The sequence below is a fragment of the Podarcis cretensis genome, assembly GCF_951804945.1.
Source record: "Podarcis cretensis genome assembly, chromosome: 2".
NCBI classification, from domain to species: domain Eukaryota; kingdom Metazoa; phylum Chordata; class Lepidosauria; order Squamata; family Lacertidae; genus Podarcis; species Podarcis cretensis.
The window spans coordinates 34,944,443-34,960,275 of record NC_137171.1 but is presented as its reverse complement, the minus strand read 5'-3'; the positions used below and the strand labels follow the sequence as shown (position 1 = coordinate 34,960,275).

The window sequence follows — 15,833 nt, the reverse complement described above, 5'->3', positions numbered from 1 at the left end:
CACCCCTCGCTCCCTCCGGCACCACAAAGTCCTCCGAGCCCGGGAACTGAGAGGAGATCAAAAGCATTTTTTTTTTTGCGCGCAAGTGCGCGCTTCGGAAGCGGAGAGAGGTCAGCCAGCTCGCCCGGCCGCCCGCCCGCCCCTTGGCTTTTGCTTTGGCCAAGCTTTTTGCTCGGCGGTGGAAGGAGATTGCAGAAGAGCAGCCAGCCGGTGTGACACACAGAGAGAGAGAGTGCACGGCTTTGGGCTTTGCAACTTGGTGCGCCGGGCAGTGCGAGGATCTCTCCGGCCGATGAGGTGAGTTGGGCGAAAGAAAGAATTTGCTGGGGTTTTTTTGTGGGGGGGCGGACCAAGGTGGCGGCGGCGGCGGAATAGGAGTAGTAGGGGAGCGGCAGGACCTGGGGAAAGGAATCGCACTCTTGCTTTGCTGCCAACACAAAGGTTTATTCCTCTCCCCCCCCACGCCTCCCCTTTATTCTCCTTATTTGGTAACTCCTCGGTGCCTTGTGTTGTAGATTGCAAACTCTCGACTCGGCTGTGTCCAAAACTAAAGCTCCGCTCCGTCCCGCTCAGCCTTGAGATCTGTAGAAATCAATGGCTTGTTAATTGTTCTGGGTTTTTTTAAAACAACTTATAAAAAAATATATACTCGATTGCCAGGGCATTGTATGGCAAAACGCGCTGATAAAACACGAGTTGCTTCCCTTGGTTTGTAAAGTCCCCTTTCTAAAACTGTTCCAAGGTTTGAGATGCATTCATATACATTCATATACATTCATATAGATTCCAGCCGCTCCGCTCCTGAAGATTAGATTACTATTCCCCCTTCTCCTTCCATCCCCTCTCCCCAAATTGATTTCCTTGTAACTCGCTCTCTTTGCAGCTATTGGGCACAATTAATGAGTTATTTTTTAAAAAATCTACCCGCGGTTTCTAACTGGAGAGGGAGAAATGTTGCCAGTCTTCAGGTTTTAGGAGATTACGTCTCTCCTTCTCTCTCTGCTGTGTGTACATTCATTGCATGAAAAATGATACATCTGAAATGTTTGCTGCTGCGATTCAAAGGTTGCCTCCAACCTCCTCAGTAACCTTTGCTCTTGGCTTTTCTTTCCTGCTGCGGGAGTGTTTCTCTTGCCTTCCCCCTACAGGGCTGGTATTTTTAATAACTGTTGTTCAGCATCTTTAGTCTCCCTCTTACATAATGATCCCGCTCTTCTGCCCCCTCCTCTTCCCTATTCTGCCCCCTCCCCAGTTGTTTGAGGAAGGAATGTTTTCAGATATTGAGAGTTCCTCCGCAGGTAGAGTCCTGAACTGTAAGATTAGATTTCTCGGCTAGGAAGGATGTTTACCATTACTTTGTACTCCAGACCACATTCCAATGGGGTGGAGACACTATCCTGTGTCAGGGCAACACCGTACATGTCCAGATTCAGATAAAGGTGGGAAGGTGTGCCAGATTAAACCCTCCCCTAGAGTTCATTCCTGGTGCCTAGATGCAATAGGAGCAATCGAAATCTAAATTGTGTGTGTCTTGTGCTGTCTGCTGACCTTAGTATTGCAGAGTTCATGGGACCGTGGTGTTTTTGGATGTGATCCAAAACTCATCAAGTTCAGTCTCTGCGCCGAGGTAGGATCTTTCGGACATACAACAGACACAGGAGACAGTGTTATTTTATTGCACCTGTATTATATATAATAGGACAGGGAAAGAGAGCAGGAGGATTGGACAGAAATGCCACCAAAGGTCTGCAGGACGGTGAAGGATAATCGGTTTTGCTACTGATCCTAAACTTTCGTGGAAAACATTGCATTTGAAAAAGCAAGACAGGATGTGCTGGATGGAAAATCCTCTTGGTGGACACTTGCAACTCTCACCTGATGGCTGGGTGGCTACGTGCCAGAGGCCAAGCCTGCCTATCAGTTGCACCCTCTAACATGGAAGATCTGACCCTTAACCCAGATGTATGGGGCAGGCTGTAATTACTTAGTGATGGGGAAATTCATTCTGTGCATGCATCAGGGCACTCTGCTATTATGTCATGTGTTTGAAGGCTGATTCCCCTGGGCTGAGCAATGCCTCAAATTAATTCCTTCCCAGCTGGGTGGGAAGGGGTGTCTATGGAGCCCAGGTTGTTGTTGTTGTTTATATGTATGTTTATTATTTAAAACATTTGGGGGGGACAGTTACGACTCTCATTGTAGAATTTGAGCGGATGGGCTCTTCTGTTCATTCTGCAGAAACTTTTCCAGGAGGAAATGTTTAATCCACCATATCCAATCCCACAGCTCCAGTTTTGGTAATTAACAAACCTCTCATACCACAAGGGGTTGTTATTAAATTAACCCAGTATTATCTGTTCTGACTGGCAATTCAAGACCTTCTTTCACATTACCTACTGACTAATCTTTTATCCCGGAGATACTGTGGATTGGACCTGGTGCATGTGCGCTGCAGTCCCTCCCCTGCTGAACGCTCTTTTTTCTATACATATATTTTTAGGGTTTTTTTATTAATATAAAATAAAAAATGCATGCAAACAAAAAACATAACCAAAGTTAAAAAAAGAAGAAGAGAACTTTTCTAGACCAGAAATGGAAGAGACTTTAAAGTGCTCATTGTGGTAGAAGAATATATGGACTCTTGACTATTGCAGAACTTTACATTACCACACTTCCAACATTTTCTTATCTCTCAGCACACTCCCTTTGCCAGTCAAATCTCCTTACTTCTCTCAGTCTTCACCCTGCTTTCTGAACACCCCCCAGTGCAGTATTCGCTCATCTCCTTTCAAAGTCTAGATTGCTAGTCTGAAGAACTAGCAACACATCTCAGGTGTTCCTTTTCAGTTATCAGTGAGGTAGCATCCAACTAGCCAATGAGTAGGCTAGGTCTCTTCAAACTTTTCAGACCCAGGACCCCTTTCTTAACCTTTAACCATATATTTGCATGGTGATAGTGCTCAGGCTGTGGTCCAGTTGTGAGTCTTGACTGTTGAAGATCAGTTGTGAAAACTGTTGACAAACATTAATGAAGTTGTGATCCTACATGAAGCATGGCGAAGGTGGAGGGACTCCTTGCTCTCTCTAAATGGCACCCTTTCTCCTAAACCATCCTAATCTGGAGTTTATCTTTAAGCATGGCCCAGCCATTTCCTTATGGTGATTTTCCACTTATCTGCACTGTAACATCTAGCACTAAACACCATATAATTCCACTCTACTTTGTGGAGAACTTGCTTGCTACTGTCAGATGCCTTCTTTGTTAGAGACTGGGAAATGCTCCGTTTGTATCTCTTGACAGTTTAATGCATCTTTGATCAAGCTCAGACATAATTTTATATTCATGTTCTCCCACCTCACCCCAGTCATTATATCATATGTGCATCTGAATGCGCATCCTTTGTTACCCAGTCCTATAAATTTATCTCCACATTAATTCAAGTATGTGTCTTTTGACTGCCTGAGAGGGGCCGCTCTGTGATCAGTTTCAAGTTGTGACAGGGGGTTCTTGGATTTTCACATATCGGTTGTGAGACAAGTACTTCAGCTCTATTGATGTAGCCACCACCATACCTTTTGGGTCATGGATTTGCTTTAAAATTCAAATTCCAGTGGGTTGTTGTTTTTTGTGGCAGTGTGGAATTCCTCTTAAATATTCTTTTCTTCCTCTTTACTCCCTTCCTGAGTCAAGGTCACTCAGATATTCACTGGGCAGGAGGTCAATTTTATTCCCATCCCAAGACCATTTGAAGATTCAAATCTTTCTATTGTGCCAGATTAACATTTGAAAGGGCCAACCCAGCTATTCTGCCGGTTTGTCCTTCAGATGTTGTGAGGGTGAGGTGGCAGGGATTATACCTTTTTATCACTTCTGCATTGGCAATTGAGGCAACAACTTCTGCTTCAGAGCAAAGGTTGTAAACAGCTGAGGATTCTCAGGGTTGTCAGAACTTGAAGGAAATGGGGATTTGTGTGGTGATGGAAAGTAGAGAGTGTTAAGTTACCGCTACTAATGGGGATTAGTCATTGTTGACTTCAAGCACTTTATTTGTCCACATCCACCAAGCTCTTCACCTTTCAGTTTATTCTTCCCAAATGAAGAGGAGATGGCCTCAGGAAACAGCAGAAGAGGCAGGTTAGGTATGCAGGAAACAGTGCCTCCAGTTGAGCTGTTTTCAGTATTAGGCCTTGTTTCAAAACCAGCAGGTGCCCCCCTTCTTAAATATACTGTAAGATGCTGATTCTCCTTTCTTCCACTGTGGCTGTGACTGTTCCTAGTTCATCAAGCTTGGTAAGCAACTCCACACAAACCCCAGTCAATTCCAGATAGAAAAGGACTGTCAAGGGATGCGCCTTCATTCAGAATGTTGCTGCTTCACAGAACAAATTCCAGAGCTGCACCACATTCCTCCTTTTTTTTTTTTTTAAAAAAAAGCAGCATTGTTTTAGAAATCCCCTAGATATCCACAACCTTTTTCAGTTTTCCTCCACCCTTTGCTCCCTGATGCTTCTGGGCTCAGGGGAAGCGACCCAGGAGAGTTATGTAAGAACTTCTAGTGTATATATCATCGCGCACCAATATCCTCTCAAAGGGGTTGAGAGAAATAGGCCAAGCGCTCAAACTAAGTTATTGCTCAGAGTAGGCCTGTTGAAATTAATGGGCTTCATTTCAATACACTGAAGACAACCCTCTATTGTTCATTTTTTTGTTTTACTTTTTTAAATGTTTCATACAACTTTCCCACAGAACTCAAAGTGGTTTGCACGAAAAATAAAGAAGGCAAGGCATGTAAACAAAAGCAAATAATTATAAATCACAATAAAAGTATATATGAGTGCCTCCACGAAATTTAAATCCTTGGCCAAATAGGAAGATCTTACTGTAGATGTGGTGAACCTCTGGCCCTCCAGATGTTGCTAAGACTCAAGCTCCCCTGAACTTCAACCAGTATGGGCAAGAGTGAGGGATGATGAGAGTTGTAGTCCAGAGCACTTGGTCCCCGTTTTACAGTCTTTTTGGGAAGGCAGCAATGTTGGAACCATCTTACCTGCTTCTGAGTAAAGGTTTCAAAGTTTGGGGGCCACTGTTGAAAAAGCCCAATCCTTGACCACTGCTAAATAGTGACCTCTGGCCACTGTTATATAGAAAGAATGGATAACGCTGCCTTCTCCCAGGTATGTCATAGATATTTCATAGAATCATAGAGTTGGAAGGGGCAGGAGAATCATCTAGTCCAACTCTCTGCAATGCAAGAATATGCAGCTGTTTCTTATGGGGATCGAACCTGCAACCTTGACTTTGTCAGCACCAGGTTCTAACCAACTGAGCTATCCAGCTTCTGACTGAGTCTTCATTGGGAAGTGGGCTTCTGTGGGGACAGATGGATCTATATCCACCTAGCTATCACATTTGTATCCTGATCTTCCCTCTAAGGAACTCAGGATGGTGGGTTTTTTTAGTGCTTCACATTTTTCAGGTGTTTTCAAAGGGTTGGCTTTAAACCAGGAAACACATAATGTAGGAAATTGGTATGTTAAAAAGGGCTAGAAAAGTCAGTGAGGATTTTTGCCCTTTCAGGGTCCAGAAGCCTATGATGAGTTGCCATTATGGCAGGACTACTAAATTGATATCCAAGTTCTCTGGCAAGGACCACCTTGGTAGATCTTATTTTGAGCCAGGTTTCACTAAAGTTTAGCCATGGAGTCTGTTTTCAACCCTGAAATATGTGAAGTCGTAATTAGATGAGTGCCTCTGAGCATATACAGAGTACCTTCTGCTTCACAATGAGTAATTCCTACTAGTTCCCATGCATGTGGAAACAAGGGGGGGAAGGATTGCCAGACAGGCTTCAACAGCTCCACCTGGTCACTTAAAAACCCCCAACCCAATCAAGCCCTGCATCATTGCGAAGAAGGATTAACTTGCCAAATCTTGTTGGGTTTTCACTTTCCCACCATGGGCACGGCTGCTCTGACACTCTGAAACTCATTCATTACTTGAATCAGCCTGGGAATGACCATATGCTAGTTAACATGCTTTAATCTGCCTGAAATCCTGATGCAACTGGAGTGTTATTTCTGGAGACTGCATTTGTGTCTATCAGTTCTAAAGAAGGAAAGGGTCCTTTTTCTGCTATATCAATCCTGTAGTTCTATATGGTGTATTACAGGGTCCTTGCCCATGCCTGGTTTTTTGCAGACCTTCTCTGTTCTCATGTAACTTCTGCATGATCCAGGTAGTAAACAGAGGACTAGATCACTCAGGAATGCACATCACTCAAGAAGGACTCTACTCAATTAGACCAGAGATCTCTCTAGCTCAGCATTCTGTTTCCAGCCCTGGCTAACCAGATTCTTCCAGGAAACCCATAAGCAGGAGATGATGGCAAGAGTCCTCCCCCATTGTTTCCCATCTGCACTTGGTATTTAGGGATATATTGCCTCTGAACATGGAGATTCTACTTAGTTATCATGGCTAAGCAACTGATGGACCTATCCTCCTTGAATGTGTCTAGTTCTCTTTTTACTTGCTGCCTTATCACCTGACGACTCAGTACTTCCCATAGTTTTTCCTTCCTGAGTGGAAATGCTGCAGGGGGGCAGACAGGAAAATGGCTGGAGGGCAATGGGTTAAGCTCACACACAGAGAGAGAGAGACACACACACTTATCCCATGGCCTTTCTTCACTTTCAACCAGAGCCTTTCAGAGCTGCTTTTTGGTGTTGATGGTGATGGAAACCACTGCAAAACTTCTACCAGCCTGGACATCGGTAGCGTCAAGACTAGATTACTGCAAAGCAGTCCATATGTGACTTCCCTTATAGTTGCTCCAGAACCTGTTGTTAGCACAGAATGATGCAGCATGGTTGCTTTTAGGATTGAGATCCTGCCAGCATAGTACATATTTGCTTAAAGATCCACAGTGGCTGCTGATTTGCTACTGAGCCAAGTTCAACGTTTTTTTCTATTGGTATATGAAGCCCTTAACAGCTTGGAACCCGTTTGTCTGAGGGATTGCCTTGTCCCACGTGTTCCTGTCTGACCTCTCTCATTCTGCGCAACGTGGGCTTTTATAAGTGCTGTTTGTTCTGCATTTCCAAGAAGTTCATCTTTTCAGTGTGGCAGCACACCTGTGCTTTGGGACTCCCTTGCCTAATAACATTTGGCAGCCATCCTCATTAAGCTGATTCAAAACTTTAATTTCAGCAAGCCTATCTGGACAGAAAATTTCTTGTTCTCAAATTCTCCTGATTTTATTTGCATACTATTATACAAATACTAGTAGAATGCTGATTATTTCACTGATTCAGATCGCTTAGAGATTTTGTGGATTAAGTGGCTTATAACACTGTCACTGAAGCAGGTAGTAGATGGATCTAGGTACCAGGAATGCAAAAGCACAAATACCTTTGATTTTATTTGTTGCTTAAAGAAGTCAGTTAGTGCCTGTTTGTCTTGTGTGGACAAACTTTGCTGCTGAAATATGCTACATTTCTAGATCTGAAGAGTCCCTTTAGGATGTACTTGCTAGGTATGGGATACCAAGGTGGTGGTCTTCGAGACGTTTAGGACTATTACTCCAGGTCCCATCACCCCAAGCCAGCATGACCAGTGGTCAGGGATGATGGTAATCCACAGCTGCTGGAGAGCACCACAATGGCTGTCCCTCACCCAGATGAAGGTACCAAAGCAGACATTTCTGTAGTATGCACACTGCTGCCTAATTGCAAGCAGCAAGAAGCAGGATGTTAAGATGGTGGCTGGGAAGTTGCCCTAAATTAGAAGGGAGAGGCGCTTTGTGCATTAGTACATGCAGTTGTGCATTAGATTTGAATGGGCACATTCAGAAGGGCTGAAACTGCATTACAAGAACATCACTCAGTATATAAATTTAGCATCCCAGTAGGTGCAGTGGTGATGCACACACAGGGGTGCCAACTTGAATAAAGTATTTTGGGGAGGGGGCAATGGCATCAACTGGGGGGGCGCACACACCATTTGAATGGCAATGCCCATTAACTGGGTGTGGAGGAGGCTCACATATTTTATTAGGGAGGTGAAGGAACCTTGGCCCCAGGAGCACACATGCACAACACGGTTTTGATCACCGTGGGTAAGCAGGAGGGGTGATCATCTGAAAGGGGGTGCTCCCTATGATTATGAAGGCTGCCTGCACAATTTTGAAGTGGGATGGGGGCAGAGCTACTGCGCTTCTTCCCATGCAACCCCTCCCATCATGTTTTAACACAGCAATACAACACCCAAAGAGGGCTAGTAAGTTTTTGGATTCTGAGCATCGCCTCAAAGCCAGATCCACTTTTTGGCAGAAATATTTCAGTGTGAACGCTGCCTGTTCAAACTGGGACGTTGGTTGAGTCTTTAGAGCAGCCTTGTACTGTTTGGCAACAAGGGAGATGAGTGTGTGGTGAATGTTCTACAGGTGAACATGTTGAACACTTGATAAGTGTGGTTACTGACCTCCATCTCTACCTTTATGATTCCATCTTGATTGCTTTACCTTAAGGCAACCTGTTTATCTGAGGATCTCCCAGTGTTGTGCAAACACCAGTTCAAGCCCTCCCTAGCTTTAAGGGAGGTTGTGTGGGGGAGCGATATAAAATATAATCTACTTAAGATAAAAATAAAGTCAGCTGCGAGGTGAGGTTGTGTAATTCTTCCCAAGATGCTGTGCCCTAGAAATATGGTGCAATATCACAATGATCAGAGTAATTTAGCTGCTGAAACGGATTAGTGAGGGCAATGATGATGGATTGCCTGCCACCCAAAACCTTTCATTCTATAGCAGAGAACTGACCCCCATTGTAAGAGAATCTTCCCCTGGGCTTCCTTTGGCGCTGTGCTCCGGGCTGTAGTAAATATGTCAGAAGTGTACCCAGTTGATCTAATACATTTGCATTTATTGTAATAACTCTTGGATAGAAATTGTGCATGCGTGTTTTCCTCATCTTCCACATTCTGCGGAGATTACAGCTGCACATTTTCAGAATAAAAAAAAGGGTAACTTGAAACTATCTTTGCTTGCCAGAGCAGTGTCCTGTGGTATCCGACATATCTCAAAACGTGTGTCATGTTCAATCATGGTGGGTGTGTTTACCACTGAATGTTACTTGCAGCACCCAAGGGGCAGCAGAATTCTGAGGCTGGTGGGGCAGATGAGACTGTTCACTCACTAGTCCCATTGCTCTGTCCTTCAGTGGCATCTGCTTAGGCACCCCACTCTAACCTGGGGTGTTTATATTTGTTTGGGTATTAAAGGACAGTTGGGTGGGAGCAGCCATTGTGCATCAGACAAATTCCACCAAGCCCGACATCCTATGCAGCTCTTGATGTTATAGAGCGGGAGTAAGGACTGAATGCTATTTCCTGTGTACCAGTTCAAGGTCTATGTAGATGATCTGATTTCTCTCTTTGCATTAAACCTCCAGGGACTTCCAGGTATTGTCCGATTCTCAGCTCCCACCAGTCCTAGCCAGCACGGTTGATGGAAGTTGTAGTCCTTCAACATCAGGGGCAGGGGTTGGGGTGTGCAGGCTCCCCATCTCTGTACAAAACATATGCGAAAGTGGCCACCATGCTGTATTTTAATAATAAGCAAGTGATCTAATGAACGTGCATGGCTGCTGTCACACCACTGATGAGCGAATATCTTGGACAGCTCTTGCAGAATTTGGAACATTGAAGGTTCTAGGATCTCATAGCAGTATCAGGGCAATATATTTTTTTAAAAACCCGAAGGCATGTGTGGTGCCTCTGCTAAAGTCTTTGAAGATACAGGAGAACTAGTGCTGTGTGTAATGTTTGGAGGATTAGATTTCTGAGCACAGTTGACACCACTCCTGGTTCCTCTCCTTTATCCTCATTGAATCTTCTATGTACTTGTTTCACGAAGCCCAGCTTTCCATCTTGTCTCCGATCTTGGATTTTTCTTTTTCTTAGTAGTTAGTCAGAGTAGCAGCGAAAGTGTGTGCATGCGTACGCACACACAGCACACACATGTGAACAGAAAAGAAGCAAATTGGAATTCAGGATTTGGTTGGGCACAACATTCCAAAGAGTCAACAGCCTTTTTGAAAACAGATTCTGTCCTTCATCTTCACAGGTATCTGAACAACTGCTCAAGTGTTGGCTGCAAACAATCCGGATCTGCAGACCTGAAGCCTCGAAGGATACCTCTTACCTGTGATGGGCCTGGTATTCATCTAGGAAGAACTTGAGATTGCTTGGGACACCCCGGGCTTAGCGAAATATAGCCCCCTGGGTTGCCTGGACCTTTTAACAAACAATTAATTTCTCATTCCTGACGTCTACAAACAGCTGGGATCCAGTCCCTGAGCGCTGAATTACCATCCATTTAATTGACTGAATATTCTTTAACAAGGCCTCATCTCCTCTCCATTCCCTTGTAAAGGAGTGCAACTCCCAGTAGCATTTATCATCATTAACAGAGACTTTTTTATGTACTGTGGGATTTCTGAATATATTTCATTTGTTTGGCTTGCTCCCCACCCCCCACTTCTCTGGTGGAGTTTATCTTGACTAGTTATCGCACACACACGCACACACACACGGAGCACTCCGATGGCTTCATAAATCAAAGGAGCAGCAGCCCTTATTCATGATGGGGCGAGAGCAGGAGCTGATCCAGGCTGTGAAAAACGGGGATGTACCTGGTGTGCAGAAATTGGTGGCAAAGGTCAAGGCATCCAAAAGCAGTGAGTATCTCCCTATGTCTTATTTCAGCATTCTCCCATGATTGGTCAGCACCCACCAGTGAGATCATAAGAGTCTTGTGACTGTTGGCAAAGAGCTTTTGGTTACTGCAACAAAAGGGATATGCAGTGGCTGGTGGTTGCTTCCAGGCCAAAGGTTGAAAGTAGCAGGCTAGTCTACAATGGGCGAACAGAACCTCTGGAGCATGGGCCACATGTAGACCACCAGTCATCAGATGCTGGATCTCTGTAGCCCATGCATGCCCTCTCTCCCTTCTTGCTGTGATGTGCTGAGAAAGAGACTTCATTTTTTGGGTGTTGCATCATAGAAACCCAGTATGCTGGCCATGGAGAAAAGAGAGCAGTCTCTTTCTCTGTGGGCAGCTAGTTGCGTTTCCATGCTACACACTGAGAACAGTCCCTTTCTCAGCACACAGCATGGAGAGCCAATGTTCATAGAAGAAGAGATCCCTCTTTTTGCCAGGGCAGCTCACTTAGCTCCTGTGCTGGGTCCTGAGAATTCTGGATTCTGGCTAATCTGAAGACCACAACCACCTCTCTCCACCCCTCCCATGGGAATGCAGACATCCAGTGGAACAAAGCTTCCCTGCCCCTGACCTAGAACAAAATACGCCTTCATGCATTACATGGGGCACAGGTACAAGGTGTCTTTACACAAGTGGAAGCCTGTATACTTGTTGACATGTGCAGCTCAGCTATTGTATCCCTAGATTGTACACTCATTGAATGTACCATGTGAAGACCCCTAATCAGAGCGTTCAATGTGTGGGTTCCATGAATGCTATGTCTTAACACAACTGCAGGAGGCAACTGTTGCAGGAGTGGGGAACATTTCTTGCACTAATTTTATATAAATCCATAGGAGGAGGAACCATAAAATACAGCATGGGCAGGATCTGAGTGTAGAAGTGCTGGGGGTGTGGCTCCAGTTGCTATTGCAGTGGGGTGTGTGGACTGTGAGTTGCAGACTCGGCTCATGTTGCTTCTGATAGCTAATCTGCAATAAAAGGAGACCTTGTCATCATGGTTGGCCTTGTTTCCGCAACACTTTGCTTTTCTTGGTCCCAACTACTTCCCAAGTGTCAGAAAGCTCAAGTGGTGCAGGAGCTGTGAGCAGACAGGATTCCACAACAATGACAAAGGATACTTTTTTTTTAAAAGGAAAATTAAAATAGATGCAGTGAGATATCCTTCATGGTGAAGTGTATTCAGGTTGCAATTACTGTGGAAATTGTTGGGTTTTCTCTTTGGAGGAATGGATCAAGATAAGTGTCACCCCCTTCACAGGCGAGAGCAGCCTTTCTCAACCTTGCATCCCTAGAACTTGTTGGACTACAACTCCCATCATTCCTAGCCAGCATGGCCAGTGGTTATTGATGATGGGAGTTGTGGTTCAAGAACGTCTGGGGACCCAAGGTTGAGAAAGACTGGGTTAGAGCTTGTGGATGGAAAGTCATTGACTTAACACAGGTGTCTCCTAAACCCACTGAAATTAACGGGCTTGAGTGACTCAGGCACTGCTGGATTGGCGCCAGAAACTTTTTACTTGCCGTAATATTGCATAACAATGGCCGGCAAAGCCACTTACCTTGAAACCGGCACATTAAACAAGTCCTGCTTCTCTAACCTGTTTGGTTCTGCCATCTCTGTTGTGTATCCTCCTAAAGCAGGAGTGGAGAACTTGTGGACCTGTAAATGTTGCTGGGCTGAAACTTCCATCATCCTTGACAATTGGCTAGGCTGGCTGAGGCTTTTGGGAGATGGAGCCCAATAGCATCTAGAGGACCACAGGTTCCCCAGCCTTGTTCTAAAGAATAGCAGTGTAAGTACAGTTGTAGCAGTCTGAATCCTTTGTACACCTGTGGAATATTCCATCTTTCAGCTCTCAGGGAGAGGTCTGTTCAGGGCATGGCTGACCTCCAGGGAGCAGTAGGAACCTCAACCTGTGACCAACTCTATGGGTGCTGGTGGGAGGGTAGCAGCCACCCAAGCCCAGTGAACCATAATCCCCAGATTCAGTAACTCGGGTTTTAGCAATTCTCAGGAAAGAAGAATTTGAGGAAAGTGAGTGTAGGTCTTCCTTATATCACTCTGTATTGGTGATATGGTGGCTCGTTCTCCCTTTGCCTGCCATCTTGGATGTGCAAAATTTTATCAATCAGGAAACATTAGGAGTGTTGGAATCTGCCTGCTACTATTCCTTGCTCTACAGCCCAGGTCCAGGGCTTCATTTGACCCAGTCGGAGCTCTACCTTCTCTCTCCTTCAAAAACTTTGAGTGGCAACCCCCATTTAAAATGGGGGCCCTGTGTTGCTAGTTGCCTTTCCCTGTTGTGGATGGAAGGTTTGGAGACTTGGTTTTCTTTAGTCCTTTCAGTGTTATACTTAGGTGGCTGAGTCTGGGGTTGAGTCTTATGGACCACTGTTCAAAACAAACCATGTTTGTTTGTTTAATCAAAAGAAACAATTTGGTAAGAGTAAGAGCAGCTTGGGTTCATGCATTCATTAATAGGAAACAGTAACTGGACTGAGGATTAAAAAAAGGAAAAAACCAGGAGGAGATAAAAGCTCCTGGGTCAAGGGCTGCAAAGCTTCTTCTGATTGAGAAAAGGATGGAAGGAATTTCCCTGGTGCTGGGCTTAAAGAACAGATGCTTTGGCTACCCAAAAGCTACATCTGGGGGACATTCTCAAGGCTCTGACACAAGAAGCCGGATTACATAGAAAGATACCAGTGAGGGCTAAGGCGCTGCTCAGTGGTTTTGTGGCCGATATAAGGGATTTGGGTGAGAATTTAAAAATAATCTGCCAGGAAAGAGATTGGGGCATGGGGCTGTGGGTGGCGAGAGTCTGCTAAGGCGAACGTGCCAGCGAACCTTCCCAGAAGAATTTCTTTACACCTGTTTTGAAGAGGCTGGGAATAAAGGGGTGAAAAGACTTGTTCCAGTTTTGTCTTCCATGACATAATGCTAGGGGTCGCGCCGCTCTTTTTGGGCCAGTGGGCACCTTTGAACTTTTGAAAAAGCACTATGGGCACCAGTCACAAAATGGCTGCCACAGGAGGAACGGCATAATGCTTAACACATCTTGGTGTGTTGGATAATAGCCACTGGCAGATACTGAGTTTGTGGATAAGTGTCAAATATTGGCTGTATGTAGAATTAAAAAAAATAAGGGTGAAAGAAAGTGATGCCCTTTGAAGTAAAAAGGCAGCTTGGCTGAGGCATCTCTTAAATAGCAGTATGATGGGCCTTTCCACCGAGAATGAAAGACATAAATATGTTTGGATTGTATCTACAGGCCTTTATACCTAATCACCTAAGGGCTCTTTATAGATGGATCCTGGATTAAGGGTGCCAATGGACAACTTCAGTGGTGGGTAACCTGTAGTCCTCCAGATACTTTGGGGCTAAAACTTCTCATCAGTTCTAGCCAGCATGACCAGTGGTCAGAGGCGAAGGGAGCTTCTTATCCCACAGCAACTGGAGGACTACAGGTTCTCTGCCATGGCCTTCTGAATTTTTCCTTGCCAAAATAAGCTACAGTGGTACCTCGGGATACATACGTTTCAGGTTACAGACTCCGCTAACCCAGAAATAGTACCTTGGGTTAAGAACTTTGCTTTAGGATGAGAACAGAAATCGTGCTCCGGTGGCACGGCGGCAGCAGGAGGCCCCTTTAGCTAAAGTGGTGTTTCAGGTTAAGAAAGGACCTCTGGAACGAATTAAGTACTTAACCCAAGGTACCACTGTATTCTGCTTCTTTTGGACGGACAGTGCTGCAGTTCCTTCGACAGCAGGGGTGGCAGCGGCAGGTTTAGCCCCCACCCTCCTGAAAGCCTTCTGTTCCTGATCCCTTACGATTCTCACTCATCCCCAAAACGGCACATACAAAGCAGAATGTTTGCCGCATTTTGCCGCTCATTAAAGCGCCTCTTTCCATATGACAGGCCGAGATGCTGAGTTTTTTAAAATCCCTCTAAGAGTCCTTCTGCTGTCTCAGTGGATTCAGCACTGCGTCTCTCTGATTAGCCCTCGGGGATCGCGTGTGTCTAAAAAAAGTCGCTGCACGTAACCGAGAATCAAGAGCCAGTCCCGGCAATGGGAACTTCAGGGACACGTAGTTTTAATATTCAACGGGCATTTTCTCTGGGAGAGAGAGCGTGGCTTGGAAAATATAGCTCCTATTATTGGGTGGCCCCGTGGGAACTATGGGCAGTGGCCTATTGGGGGTGGGTGGGCAGCAGTGGAGGGTTTGTTTTCATCCTGCAGCTGTGCTCTGGGACAGTGAAGCAAGGGTGCTTTCCCTGGTTCAGATAATTCAACTGGAGGAAAGGGGGATTCTTCTTCAAACCTTGCACCTTCGCTGAGAGCCCTTTTGACCCTGCCGAGTTGCCATAGGAGCTGTCACCCACAGCAGCAGCAGAAGATTCTCCCCTTTTAAAACAACAACAACAACACAAATTTCTTTCTTTCCCTCTGTCAGCATCTGAATGAATGCAGCAGACTTTAATTGAAATTGTTAAACGACCCGTCAAGGCTTTGGGCTTTCTCCCTGAGGATCAATCACTTTTTCGGCTGGACGCGCTTATTAACAATGGGCCAGTTGGCTGGGCTGGGGTGAGCCCCGTATCCTCAGAGGAGAAGGGAAGGAAATAGGACTCGGGCTTTAGATTCCTGGGGGAGGAGGCAGCAGCAGTCCGTGGCTATTGTCCCTCAGAAAGGACAATGTCTGGTGAGCCTTTTTGGAGGGGGGAGGGGTTTTTTAATTCAGTCCACTCATAAGAGCAGGGTCTTTCTGAAGCTTGTCAAAGGTTTCCCTTAAGCGCCTCGCGAAACTTCCCTACATGTAATCACAGGAACTTGTAAGGAAGAAGTGGTCAAATGTAATCCTTAAAAATATGGGAAGGAAGACTTGGAGTGCCTCTTGGGCAGTATACACACAATACATTTTAAGTGCACATCCCCAGAGAATCATATGAATCATCTAATTTACTCCTCACAGAGCTACAATTCATGGCTGCCTTAACAAACTACAGTTCCTAGGTTTCTTGGGTGGGTGGGTGGGTGTGTGTGTTCTTTAA

General features: G+C 45.3%; 1 protein-coding gene across 4 annotated transcripts in view; it reads left to right on the top strand.

The window, feature by feature from the left end:
- Positions 1-3: 3 nt before the first annotated feature.
- CASKIN2 (CASK interacting protein 2) overlaps positions 4-15,833 on the top strand; it is a 102,364-nt gene continuing 86,534 nt past the window's right edge. For all 4 annotated transcript variants that reach the window (XM_079965895.1, XM_079965894.1, XM_079965893.1 and 1 more), the window contains exons 1-2: positions 4-297; positions 10,122-10,734. In XM_079965895.1, the coding sequence (XP_079822021.1) occupies positions 10,638-10,734 (97 nt within the window). In that variant the 5' untranslated portion in view covers positions 4-297; positions 10,122-10,637. The remainder of the gene's footprint in view (positions 298-10,121; positions 10,735-15,833) is intronic.